Here is a 12,370-nt window from a genome sequence, read left to right as displayed (position 1 = left end):
AGCGGCAGGCGAGGGCAGGCAGGGCGGCTGCGGTCACTTCCAGGCTGGCAGCAAATCCCTGCAGCCAAGCTCCTGTTGCACAGCCCTATTGCTGGTGCCAGGCCATTCCTCCCATGGTCAAACTTGGGGTTTTTGGCTGCTCCCTGCATGATGCCAGGCATCAGGAGCAGAGCGGCAATGTCAGGATGAGCATCACAAGGCAGAGTCAGGTTGTTTCTTCTCTGACCTACCTCTGCGTCCTTGCAGGAGATCGACAGCGTCTGGATCTCCAGTAAACTGAGCCGGGAGCTGCCGTATGTACCACCACCCCAGCTCCCTCCCTGCTCTCTTGGGGTGCCTGGCTCATCCCTGGCCCCACTGACTGCAGTTCTGCTGCCTTTACACCTTTCTGCAGTCCCTCTTTCCCCATGGTCTGCTCTGTGTGGGAGTGAATCACTCTTCTTCGAGGTGGCAGTGTCTTGTGGATGCCCTTGTACTGGTCCTGCACATCCCTAGGGCAGGGAGCATCTCTGGTGATGGGGCTGGGTGTGCCATGTGCGAGCTCTTGTAAGAGTTGCCTGTGGTGTTCTTCCACAGGCGCTACTTTGAGCTGTGTTTTGGTGAGGTGCGAATCCGCACGGATCTCCAGAAGGGCCCAGGGTTCCAGCCATCTGTCCCAGAGGTTCCCAGAGAGGGGGATGGAAACGAAAGCAAGGCAGACCTGACTCTTAAACCCTCCCTGCTGAGGCTTCTTAGCCAGGTGAGGCACTGGCTCAGTGAGAGACTGTTGTGGGCTGTGCTGCTGTCCAACATCCCTCACAGTAGCACCTTCCCTCCAGCTGTTTTCCATCCACATGGACTCCATCAACATCATGGTTCTGCATGTGGCCACCTCAGAGTCTCTCTGGCACATCCAGGCCAGCAAGACGCGTCTCCTCCTGAATGGTGATGGCAAGAGGTAACGCTGTGCTCACACCCCGCTCTGCTTCCCTAGCCTGGCTCCGGGTCCCAGGGGGCAGGGAGGCTTCTCCCACCCCAACCTGGTGTCACTTCTCTCTGTCCTGCTCAGCAGCATCCCATGTCACCTGTGATGTGACACATTAACCTCCTCCAAGGCTGGCCTGGTCCCTTTTCCCTTCATAGGAAGCTGGAGTTGTGTGTTCTTCAAATTATGAGTTGCTGTGCTGTGCATGGAGTTAGGGTGTGCTCTGCTTTTGGGAGGACTTGGAGCAGGGACTTGGGGTCCCTGTGTCCACAGAAAAGAGAGGGCAAGGGCTTGGTTCAGGGGCAGCAGGGCCTGCATCCTCTGTCTGTTCTCTGCTCTCTCCAGCCTGACCTGCGAGGTGAGCCTGACAAAGGTGAACAGCAAAGTCCTCCGGAGCAGCCAGCTGGTGAGTGCTGGGGAAGGGAGAAATTCAGCACTTTGAGCCTGGGCGCTGGCTCTCTGGGACGCCCTGAGGACCTGTTCCAGCATGTCCCCAAGGCTGGGCGATGCTGCAAGGCTCTGGGCTCTGTGCTGTGCTCAGCACTTCACCGGCAGGGAGTTGGGTGACTCCCTGTGCACTCCTTGCCCATGTCCTCGTACAGGATGACACCTGCCTGGCCGAGCTGGCCCTGGCGCTCTCCCTCTCGCTGGAGATCAGCAGCAAGCGGCGGCTGGTGGGCATCAGGCTGCGGGTTTGGACCCTGCAGGCAGAGCTGCATGAAGGGCTCTTCTGCAGCCCGCTGCTGCACCGCATCACTGCTGGGGCCCAGCGCAGCAGCGCCGGGGAACAGAGCAGTACAGGTCAGGGACAGGGACAAGCCCTGGGCAGGGCAGGGGCTGGCAGCCAAAGGGATTTGGCTGTGCCATCGCTCCCTCCCGCTGCAGGCATGGGGGTCTGGGCAAGAGCCTCCCAGTGACTGTGTGTGTCCCACTGCAGGCCCAGGGGAGCCCCTGACGACCCTGTCTCTGCTGAGCAGGGACACACTGCAGCTCATCCCCAGGAGAGTGGAGGTGAAGCTGGAGAACACCAGCACGGTGCTGTCTATGAACAGCCAGAAGAGGTAAGGAGACAGGTGGAGAGGGAGGCTGTCCTAGCCCTGATCAGTGCTGGGGACAGGGACTTGGGGACAACTGTGCCATTTCCTGCTCATCCCCTGCTCTGCCAGACCACAGAGAGTGAGTCCCAGATCCCACCCCAGTGAGAAGGACAGAGCTTGGCCTGGGGTTGGGTGCTTCTGGAGAACCACGTGAGCTGGTTCTTCAGTAGGACAGCCTGATGGGATCCTCTGCTGATGGGATGAGAGCTCTGGGCTGGGCTGCAGCTGGGCACCGGGTGGTGTCTTTGTCCGTGCCAGTCAGCTGGGGATGAGAGACGGGGAGATGGAGGACTTGACGGTGCAGTTCCCATCTGGCAGTGACTCCCTGCTTCTCACAGGCACCTCACTTGGAGCCTGAAGCTGCTGCAGTTTCTATATCAGCGTGAAGAGGAGCAGATCCCGCTGCGCAACTTCACGCCCACGTCAGACCTGGACCAAATGAGCGTAGACCTCCAGCTGGAGGGCAAGTAGCCAGGAGGGTGCCCATTAGCCAAGGCTGCCATGGCTGCCCTCTGCCACCCCTCATTTCTGCTCCTCTCTCTCCCCAGATGGCCTTCTCCTGTCCCAGAGCCGCCAGCGCATTGTGTGCCTCAACTCCCTGAAGACCAGCGTGCAGGTGAGTGTGCGCTGGGCACACTGCTGTCCCCTGGCAGGGCTGGTTTGGCTCCTGGCACGAGCTTGCTGCCATCCTGCCCTCTCCCTGCTCTAGGTCACAGCCATTGACCTCTCAGCTGCTGTGCTGCTCAACACCTGCATCATCCACTACCGTCACCAAGAGTTTTCGCACTGGCTGGGCCTGTTGGCAGAGGAATACACGTGCCAGGCGGTGCCTGTCCCCAGCCAAGGGCACAGGGGAAGGTAAACTCAGCCTCAGTGCAGCTGCTGGTATTGCAGCTTGTTTCCTCTTGCCTGTCACACTCTGGCAGGGTGCCTGGGGACCCAGTACCTTCTCTGCCCTGTGCACAGCCCATGGGACGGGGAGGCTGGTATGGAGGGTGACAGGTAGTTGGGGGGGGCCGCTGAGGAGAAGGCATCTCTCTGGATCTGCTTCCTGGCAGCACCCCAGTAATGCAGCCTCCCAGTAACAGCCTGTCCCTGCTTGTCTCACGCAGGAGCTATCCCCAAATTATAGCACCCATCATCCTGTGTGCCTCGCTGTCCAACGTCAATGTGTCCGTGCAGCTGGGGGACACGCCACCCTTCGCCTTGGGCTTCAACTCCATCTCTGCAGGTGCGGGCTGGCAGCTGGCCCCGGGCTGGCTGCTGGGCTCTTTTTCGGGGTTTGGTGGCTCTGCCAGAGAGAGACCAGGATGGGATTGGGGAGGGCCCTGCCTCCTCTGTGTCTGGCCAGGGGCTGTAGACCCCTGTGATTGTGTCTGGGTTGCCCCTGTTGAGGGACAGCCGAGCAGGCAGCAGTGAGCCCTGCCCACGCTCACCCCTGCCCACGCTCACCCCTGCCCACAGACTACCAGCACCTGCGGCCACAGAGCGTGCATCAGCGAGCAGTGTTGGCCGTGGACCACCTCTGCTGGCGCGTGGGCAACGATTCACACATCCAGCGTGCCCCACACCCCCCCAACATGCATGTGTGGGGAGAAGCCCTCATCCTCGACTCCTTCACCCTGCAGGTGAGTGGCGAACCGAGAGGGCGAGGGGTGGCTCTTGGCGGGGAGCTACCTGTTTGCAACTCCATGCAGGTGGCACAGGGACGCGTGGTGACACAGGGACATCCTGTAGCCTGAGAGTGATCGTCCTGTTTGTCCTGCAGGGCAGCTACAACCAGCCCCTGGGCATGTCCAGCGCCCAGTCGGACACGCCCTTCCTTGATTGCACTCCTTGACTGCACCATCCGGGGGTTGCAAGTGGAGTCATCGGACACCTGCACTGAGTGCCTGGCCAGGGTCCTGCCCCTGTTCTGCCCGCGGCCCAGTGGAGCTGAGCTTGCCAAGCAGCCGCTCTCTGCCTCAAGCGAGCCCTGGGGTCTGCTCTGGAAGGTGGATCTGAAGGTGGAGGATGTGAACCTTTTCACACTCTCAGCCCTGGTGGGTAAGTAAGTGGCATCCAGGGTGATCCCAGATGGCTGTCCTGGAACAGCCCCCTTGGTCAGAGGAACCTGGCATGTCACGGTGTGCCTCCTCTGTACCTCCAGCACTGACGTGCTGTCTCTCTAGGTGCCCTGGAGCTGCGGCTGGACACGCTGACCATCCTGGGGAGTGCCGAGAGCTGCACGGTCAGCGTCCAGGGCATGGTGCTGGCCTTGGTGAAGAGCATAATGGAGAAGATGCAGCCGTGCTGCAAAGCTCCTGCCATCCCCAACCCGGTGGCCAACCTCTCCATGCTCTCTGTCACCTACCACAACAGCATCCGCTCCCTGGAGGTTGGTGTGGGCTTTGGGTCTCTGCTTTTATCCTGTACTGGTGGGACTGGGATGGATGGGGCAGGGGGAGGATTGGCTGGCACCAAAAGGTGCTGGAGAGGAGAATGGGGCTGTGCTGGACCTGGCAGTGACTTGGTGTCTGCTTGCTCTCTCTGCTGTAGGTGCAGTGCGGCGAGGGGCTGGCGGTGCTGTGGAGCCCACCCGACCACATGCACTTGTACCATCACACCCTGGCCACCCTGCAGTGCCACGAAGCCTTGCGGGGCGCCCTCGGCCACGGGACACCTCCCTCCCTGCCCCCGGAGAGCTCAGTGTCTCACCTGGCCACCTCTACTGAGGCACCGGGGCCCCTCCAGCCAGATGGGACCCCTCCCAAAAGACTCCTGTCCCTGTCACTGGAGCTGAGCTCTGCCAAGCTCACAGCCTTTGTCTCTGAGGCCAACTACATCAGTCTGGCTGCCGAACGGACCTCCGTGAGCTGGCACGGTGGTGCCCTGCACGGCTACTGCCCCGAGCTGGCTGCTGGCTTTGACGGACACAGCATCTTCAGCTTCAAGGAGGTGGAAGTGAAGCTGCTGCCAGAGCTGGAGGAGGTCATCTTGCACCGCTGCGCCTTCCCCACCCTGCACACTCTCCGCAACCGTGGCTGGGCCTTCTCTTTTGCCAGCGTGACCATTGAGTTTCCCTACCAGTATGACTTCTCCCGCACGTTGGATGCCGCCGTGGGCGTGCAGAAGTGGCTGAAAGGCCTGCACCGGCGCGGGCGCCCTGCCAGCACGGCGCTGCCCCCCGACCTCCTGCTCAAAGTGACGCACTTCTCCTGGGTCTTCCTGGATGATGTCTTTGAGGTCAAGTTACGGGACAACTATGAGCTGATGAAGGATGAGAGCAAGGAGAGTGCCAAGCGGTTGCAGCTGCTGGATGCCAAGGTGGCTGCGCTGCGCAAGCAACACGGCGAGCTGCTGCCTGCCCGCAAGATTGAGGAGCTCTACGCATCACTGGAGAAGAAGAACATAGAGATCTACATCCAGCGCTCGCGGCGCCTCTATGCCAACACGCCCATGAGGAGGGCCCTCCTCACCTGGACCCTGGCCCACCTCGAGCTGGTGGCCATGGCTGATGAGTCCTTCCACGGCACAGAGCGTGTGTTGGAACAGATGAAGGACCTGGACAGTGTCAGCCCGTTCCCCTCAGAGGGTCTGGAGATGGTCACCCAGTGGTGCCGCATGATGAAGGGCAGAGTTGGCAGCTTCTTTGGTGAGTTGCTTCGTGTGAGGGTGCCCATGGAGGACAGCACGGTGGCTGCATGGCCTGGGCTCCCAGGACAGGGATCTGCTGGCACCACGTGAGGTGTCACCAAGCCAGGGCAATGATTTCTGGAGGTTCAGGGGAATGGGAAGGGTGCAGAGATGTGACAGGACAGCAGCTCCTGTGGTGGCCCAGATTTTGCTGCCCCATCTCTCAGCCCTTCCTCTGCCCTGCAGTGCGGATCCGCGACTACCCTCGTTACCTCTTCGAGATCCGGAACTGGCAGCTCTCGGGCCGGCTGATCGGAGCCGAGCAGTGCGGCCAGGCCTGCTCCCGGCGCCGCCAGGTCCTGAAGCTGGGGCTGCCCTGGGGGGATGTGACGGTGGAGAGGAACATGCCACCCTTGAAGTTCTACCACGATTTCCACTGTAAGAGGTGGAGGGACAGGGGGGCTCTGTGACAAGGTGGAGACGGGGCTGCATGGAACATACAAAGGGTTGAGCTGTTCCCTGTGTCTCAAGCTGAGATCTCCCAGTACACCATCGTGTGGGGGCCCTGCTGGGACCCAGCCTGGACCCTGATCGGCCAGTGTGTGGATCTCCTCACCAAGCCCTCAGAGGACCCCAGCGCCCCGTTGCCCTGGTGGGACAAGAGCCGCCTTCTCTTCCATGGGGACTGGCACATGGACATTGAACAGGCCAACCTGCACCAGCTGGCCACCGAGGTGGGTACCACCAAGGTAGGGAGCAGAGCGTGGCGTGGGGCCGGCTCACACCTGCCTCTCTTAACATTTGTTCTTGCAGGACCCCTACAACACCACAGAGAACATGCACTGGGAGTGGAGCCACCTCTCCTTCCACTGGAAGCCTGGGCAGTTTGTCTTCAAGGGCAACCTGGACATCAATGTCCGGACAGCCTCCAAGTGAGTGTGGTCCTGGGAGCATGGGGGCTGCCACCGGTGTTGGGGCATAACCAGGATCTCTTTCCCCATCCAGGTATGACGACTGCTGCTTCCTGCACCTGCCCGACCTGTGCATGACGCTGGACCTGCAGTGGCTCTGCCATGGGAACCCCCACGACCACCACGGTGTGGTGCTGCGCTCCCCCGAGTTCCTGCCTGAGGTGCCGGTGGGGCAGCAGTACGACTCCTACCGTGCCTTCCGCTCCGAGAACCTCAACCTCTCCATCCAGATGGACCTGACGCGGCCCAGTGAAGGTGGGTGACAGCACCCCGGGGATCCCCTGGGGTCGAGTGAGACAGGGCAGGGCATACTGGTTTTAGCGATCCTTATTGGTCCTGGGTTGGGTGCTGCTGTATTCCTGCCCCACGGTGCTGGCTGACGGCGGGTGTATTCTCAGAGCACTCCCAGCCCCGGATCCTGCTCTACAGCAGCACCCTCCGCTGGATGCAGAACTTTTGGGCCACGTGGACCAGCGTAACGCGCCCCATCTGCCGCGGGAAGCTCTTCAACAACATGAAACCCATTAAGAAGAAGCTGGGGCAGCACTACAAGCAGCTGTCTTATACTGCGCTCTTCCCCCGGCTGCAGGCAAGTCCTGGGTGTGGGTGTCCGGTGTTATCTCCCCATTCTGCCTGCACTGGGCGCTCAGTCCCTGCTGTCTGCTCCCTCGCAGGTGCATTACTGGGCTTCCTTTGCCCAGCAGCGGGGGATCCAGGTGGAGTGCTGCCAGGGGCACATCTTCACTCGTGGCACCCAGCGGCTCATCCCGCAAGGTGAGTGAGGGCCCTGCCGGCAGCGCTTCCAGGCAGGGCAGGCCCCGTCTGACCCCTCTCCCTGTCCCCCAGCCGGCACGGTGATGCGACGCCTCATTTCCGAGTGGAGCATCACGCAGATGGTGAGTGACCTGAGCCAGGTCACCGTGCACCTCATGGCCTCCACTTGCGACGAGAATGCTGACCACCGGCTCGACACTCTGGTGAAGAAAACCCATCTGCTGAGCCTGTCCTCCCTCACCTACCAGCGGCACAGCAACCGCACAGCTGAGGAGGTAACACCACAAACACACAGGGCACGGCAGGTGTAACCCAGGCTGCGCTGGCCTTATGGCATCCCCCTGGGACAAGGGGACCTTGGTCTTTGGGCCCAAAGGGAGGGTTTTGGCTGGAAAGGAGACAGATCTGCAGGGTCTCTGATCTCCTGAGCGCCTGGCCAAAGGGTTGCCTTGTTCCAGCCACAGCGTTCCTGGTATGGGTCCCTGCTGCGGGTTCTTGGGGGTCCCCCAGGCTCTGGTCCCCACGCCCTGCCTGTGGGGACTGCCAGGGTTCCCAGCCCCTGTGTGTGAAGCCTGTGGGCAGGGGCTGGGGGTGGCTTTGCTGTGCTGAGGCTCTGACTCTGTGCGTAGGAGCTGCCCCTGCGGGATGGGGACGATGGTTTCCACACACACCAGCTGCACTTGGTGGACCTGCGGGCATCCTGGACCACCACCAACCGGGACATCGCCTTCGGCCTCTACGACGGCTACAAGAAAGCGGCTGTGCTGAAGCGCAACCTGTCCACCGAGGCCCTGAAGGGGCTGAAGATCGACACGCAGCTGCAAGCCAAGAAGCTGAAGCGGGGCCCGCTCTCAGCTCACTCTGTCCCTGCCAGAGTGACTGCTCCCATCACCAGCGGCCGTCCCGAGAGAGCCTCCTCAGGGGGTGAGCACAGCAGGGAGGGGAGCAAGGGGAAAACCACAGCCAGCAATGTGCATGCTAGTCGAAAGCCGTGCCTGCCTTCACCCTGCCACCCCCAGCCAGCCCCCCTCGGCCTTGCACTGACCCTTTCTCCTTCCCAGGGGCCTACATGCTGCAGAAGCTCATTGAGGAGACGGACAAGTTCGTAGTCTTCACGGAGGAGGAGTCAGGGGCCAGCGAGCAACTGTGCGGCATCGCCGCCTGTCAGACCGACGACATCTACAACCGCAACTGCCTCATCGAGCTGGTCAACTGCCAGGTACCTGCCCTTGGCCAGCCTGTCCCCATGCTTTGCTGTGAGAGGGGCTGTGCCTGCCCCAGAAGGACTCGTCTGACCCCCAGGGTCTTTCCCCCCGCAGATGGTGCTGCGTGGTGCGGAGACAGAGGGCTGCGTGATTGTGTCTGCCGCGAAGGCCCAGCTGCTGCAGTGCCAGCACCATCCTGCCTGGTACGGGGACACACTGAAGCAGAAGACATCCTGGACCTGCTTGCTGGACGGCATGCAGTACTTTGCCACGACAGAGAGCAGCCCCACCGAGAGGGAGCACGGGCAGCTCTGGCTGGAGGTGAGCGGCTGGGGGGCTGTGATGGGTGAGCTGCGTGGGGGGCAGGCAGTGCCATCAGTGCCCTGGCCAAGGTGGGGAGAGCAGGGACAGCCAGCAGTGCCTTCTTGCCTCCCCAGGTGAAAAACATTGAGGAGCATCGGCAACGCAGCCTGGACTCGGTGCAGGAGCTGATGGAGAGCGGGCAGGCAGTGGGGGGCATGGTCAGCACCACCACAGGTACTGCCCGCAGAGCTGGCTGCTATGCCCACCCCAAAACCACTTCTGTGTGACCCTGAGGCTGGTGAAGCTGAGAGCACCTGGCCTGTCCTCGTCTGGCTCCAGGAGCTCTCAGCCCTGCGCCATGGGGTCCCCAACATGCTGCAATGTGGCACTCTGACCGTGGTCCCCCTGCCTGTCCCCAGACTGGAACCAGCCCTCAGAAGCCCAGCAGACCCAGCAAGTGCAGAGGATCATCTCTCGCTGCAGCTGCCGCATGTACTATATCAGTTACAGCCATGACATTGACCCCGAGCTGGCCACACAGATAAAGCCCCCCGAGACTCCTGTCAACCAGGAGAAGGAAGATCTGCTGAAGAAGCAGGAAGGTGGGTACATCCAGGCACTGTGTCTCAGGGGGTAGAACTCTGGGCTGAACCACAGGTGCAGGCTAAGTCCAGGGGTGGTCTGTCTTGGCCCTGCCGAGATCAGAGGGGTGCATACGGGAGGGGTCCCCAGCCACATGGCAGTGCACCAGATGGTGCTGGACATGTCGTAGCTGCTGGAGCCAGCGTAACCACCTTGGCTCATTCCCCATCGCTCTCCATCTCTGGCTGGCCCCCACATGCATCCCGTTTCTGGCTGTGCCGAGGCCCCACTTGTCCTTTGTGTGTCCCTGCAGGAGCTGTGGATACGTTCACACTGATCCATCATGACCTGGAGATCTCCACCAACCCCGCGCAGTATGCCATGATCCTTGACATAGTCAACAACCTGCTGCTGCACGTGGAGCCCAAACGCAAGGTGCCCACGAGGCTTCAGGTCACTGTGTCCCTCACTGAACCCAGGGCAATCCTAACCTTCCCCTATCCCCGTGTCCAGGAGCACAGCGAGAAGAAACAGCGAGTGCGCTTCCAGCTGGAAATCTCCAGCAACCCCGAGGAGCAGCGCAGCAGTATCCTACACCTGCAAGAGGCCGTGAGGCAGCACGTTGCCCAGATCCGGCAGCTGGAGAAGCAGATGTACTCCAATGTGAAGGTGAGCCCGCATGCTGGGCAGGTCCTGGCTCCCCAGGGTCCTTTGCTCTGCAGCGGAGGGTGCTGAGGGTTGTCTGTCCTTCAGTCCCTGCAGGATGACAGCAAAAACGAGAGCCTGCTCGACCTCAACCACAGGCTGCAGCAGCAGCTGAGCCAGGAGAAAGCTGACCTGCAATTGGAGAGCGAGGAGCTGAACATACTGATCAGGTAGGGGCCATCTCTGGCTTCCCCAGCATTGTGTCCTCCGTACTCCAGGGCTCCCACATCCCAGCGCTCCGCTCTCTGCTGCAGGTGCTTCAAGGACTTCCAGCTGCAGCGAGCCAATAAGATGGAGCTGCGAAAGCAGCCGGAGGACGTGAGCGTGGCTCGGCGGACTGAGTTCTACTTCGCCCAGGCACGCTGGCGCCTGACCGAGGAGGACGGGCAGCTGGGCATAGCCGAGCTGGAGCTCCAGCGCTTCCTCTACAGCAAGGTACCGAGCTGGCCAGTGGCACTGGCAGTCCCCTGAGCCAGCGGCTGGGACATGCAGGACTGATGGGTCTGTGTGCGCAGGTCAACAAGTCTGACGACACGGCTGAGCATCTGCTGGAACTGGGCTGGGTCACCATGAACAACCTCCTGCCCAACGCTGTGTACAAGGCAAGCAGCAGCCTGGGGGAGCAGCCCTGCACCCTGGGGACCCACGGGTGGCCTGGCCAGGGTGGCCTGGCCTCACCCCAGCCACCCGTCCGCTTCCCTGCAGGTGGTGCTGCGTCCCCAGAGCTCCTGCCAGTCTGGCCGGCAGCTGGCACTGAGGATCTTCAGCAAGGTCCGGCCACCCGTGGGAGGCATCTCCATCAAGGAGCACTTTGAGGTGCCGGGGTCGGGCAGGGAGGTGGCACGGTCCCCACGGGGTGCAGGCAGCGTGTGCCCGGCTCTGACACACCTCTCTCCCTGCAGGTTAATGTGGTGCCCCTCACCATCCAGCTCACCCACCAGTTCTTCCACAGGATGATGGGTTTCTTCTTCCCTGGCCGCAACGTGGAGGAGGAGGAGGTGGGGGATGAGGAAGACAAGTCCAAGCTGGTGACAACAGGTGAGAGGTTCATGGTCGCTCTCTTCCCTGGCACCTTGAGGGATGTCCCTGAGCAGCTCTAGCTGTGTGCCCAGGGTGTGTTTGTGGGCAGCTGCTGGCAGGCCATGCATTGAGGAAGAGGGACTTGTGGTCTCCCGTGTGGGCAGGGAGTTGTTGGGGTGCGGATCTGGGTCATGGCTGACCCCCAGCTGCACACCAGCCACCGCCTCCCACCCTGTTTGTCCCAGGGATCCCCGTGGTGAAGCCACGGCAGCTGATCGTGGCTGATGACTCGCTGGGCCCAGGGAAGGGAGTCGCCCAGGGACTGAATCGGACGTCAGGAGTCAGAAGATCATTCCGAAAAGCACCTGAGGTACCTGCTGCTGCCTTGAGGGGCCAGTCTGGGAGAGCCCTGCTGTGGAGCCAGCCTGTCTTCCCTCGGCTGCAGGGCTGGGCAGTGACGTCCCCCTCCTGCCTGCCTGTCCCTGTTTTCTCCTATTCCCTCCCACTATGAGGATTTGCATCCTTTACAACCAAGCACCTGCACACTTTATGTGATCCCTGCAGCATCTCATTTTCCTAACGCCATGCCAGAGCAGCTCTCACCTCTTCCCGGTGAAGCAATGCCATGGCCTAGTGCCCGGCTGTCCCTTCCCCGCTGGTTCCTGGCTGTGTTCCCTCTCCTTCCCTTCTGCTCATGGCTCCTGCTCTGTCCCCAGCATCCCGTGGATGACATCGACAAGATGAAGGAGCGTGCAGCCATGAACAACTCCTTCATCTACATCAAGATCCCGCAGGTGCCACTCTGCGTCAGCTACAAGGTGTGGGGCTGGCAGGACGGGGTGTGCTGCGGAGCGGGCACGGTCCCTCTGGCTGGGGGTGGCCTGGGGCATCGTGCCACGCTGCCTGACACCCCTGTCACCCAGGGTGAGAAAAACAGCGTGGACTGGGGCGACCTGAACCTGGTGCTGCCGTGCCTGGAGTACCACAACAACACGTGGACGTGGCTGGATTTCGCCATGGCGGTGAAGAGGGACAGCCGCAAAGCCTTGGTGGCACAGGTACGTGGGAGCCCATCCTGTGGTGCCTCCTGCCCACTCGCAGGGAGGCTGCCGGAGACGGTCGGCCCAGGCAAGG

The 12,370-nt window shown here is 61.6% G+C and overlaps 1 protein-coding gene across 1 annotated transcript in view; it reads left to right on the top strand.

Annotated features, from left to right (window-relative positions):
* KIAA0100 (KIAA0100 ortholog) overlaps positions 1–12,370 on the top strand; it is a gene marked incomplete at both ends in the record, with an annotated part of 12,789 nt that overhangs the window by 145 nt on the left and 274 nt on the right. Inside the window, 38 exon segments of the mRNA XM_010291088.1 lie at positions 3–43; positions 247–293; positions 577–739; positions 819–937; positions 1,310–1,370; positions 1,567–1,759; positions 1,908–2,025; positions 2,400–2,524; positions 2,610–2,677; positions 2,771–2,919; positions 3,174–3,292; positions 3,526–3,689; positions 3,830–3,895; positions 3,897–4,107; positions 4,233–4,438; positions 4,600–5,695; positions 5,923–6,114; positions 6,208–6,410; positions 6,490–6,608; positions 6,682–6,902; positions 7,046–7,236; positions 7,322–7,421; positions 7,494–7,696; positions 8,051–8,345; positions 8,483–8,640; positions 8,741–8,947; positions 9,064–9,163; positions 9,349–9,531; positions 9,825–9,946; positions 10,025–10,180; positions 10,265–10,386; positions 10,471–10,651; positions 10,732–10,818; positions 10,922–11,032; positions 11,119–11,254; positions 11,482–11,606; positions 11,953–12,054; positions 12,160–12,294. Of these exon segments, the coding sequence (XP_010289390.1) occupies positions 3–43; positions 247–293; positions 577–739; positions 819–937; positions 1,310–1,370; positions 1,567–1,759; positions 1,908–2,025; positions 2,400–2,524; positions 2,610–2,677; positions 2,771–2,919; positions 3,174–3,292; positions 3,526–3,689; positions 3,830–3,895; positions 3,897–4,107; positions 4,233–4,438; positions 4,600–5,695; positions 5,923–6,114; positions 6,208–6,410; positions 6,490–6,608; positions 6,682–6,902; positions 7,046–7,236; positions 7,322–7,421; positions 7,494–7,696; positions 8,051–8,345; positions 8,483–8,640; positions 8,741–8,947; positions 9,064–9,163; positions 9,349–9,531; positions 9,825–9,946; positions 10,025–10,180; positions 10,265–10,386; positions 10,471–10,651; positions 10,732–10,818; positions 10,922–11,032; positions 11,119–11,254; positions 11,482–11,606; positions 11,953–12,054; positions 12,160–12,294 (6,395 nt within the window).

This window comes from Phaethon lepturus, unplaced genomic scaffold (assembly GCF_000687285.1).
Source record: "Phaethon lepturus isolate BGI_N335 unplaced genomic scaffold, ASM68728v1 scaffold46947, whole genome shotgun sequence".
NCBI classification, from domain to species: Eukaryota; Metazoa; Chordata; class Aves; order Phaethontiformes; family Phaethontidae; genus Phaethon; species Phaethon lepturus.
This window is presented reverse-complemented; position numbering and strand designations above follow the sequence as displayed.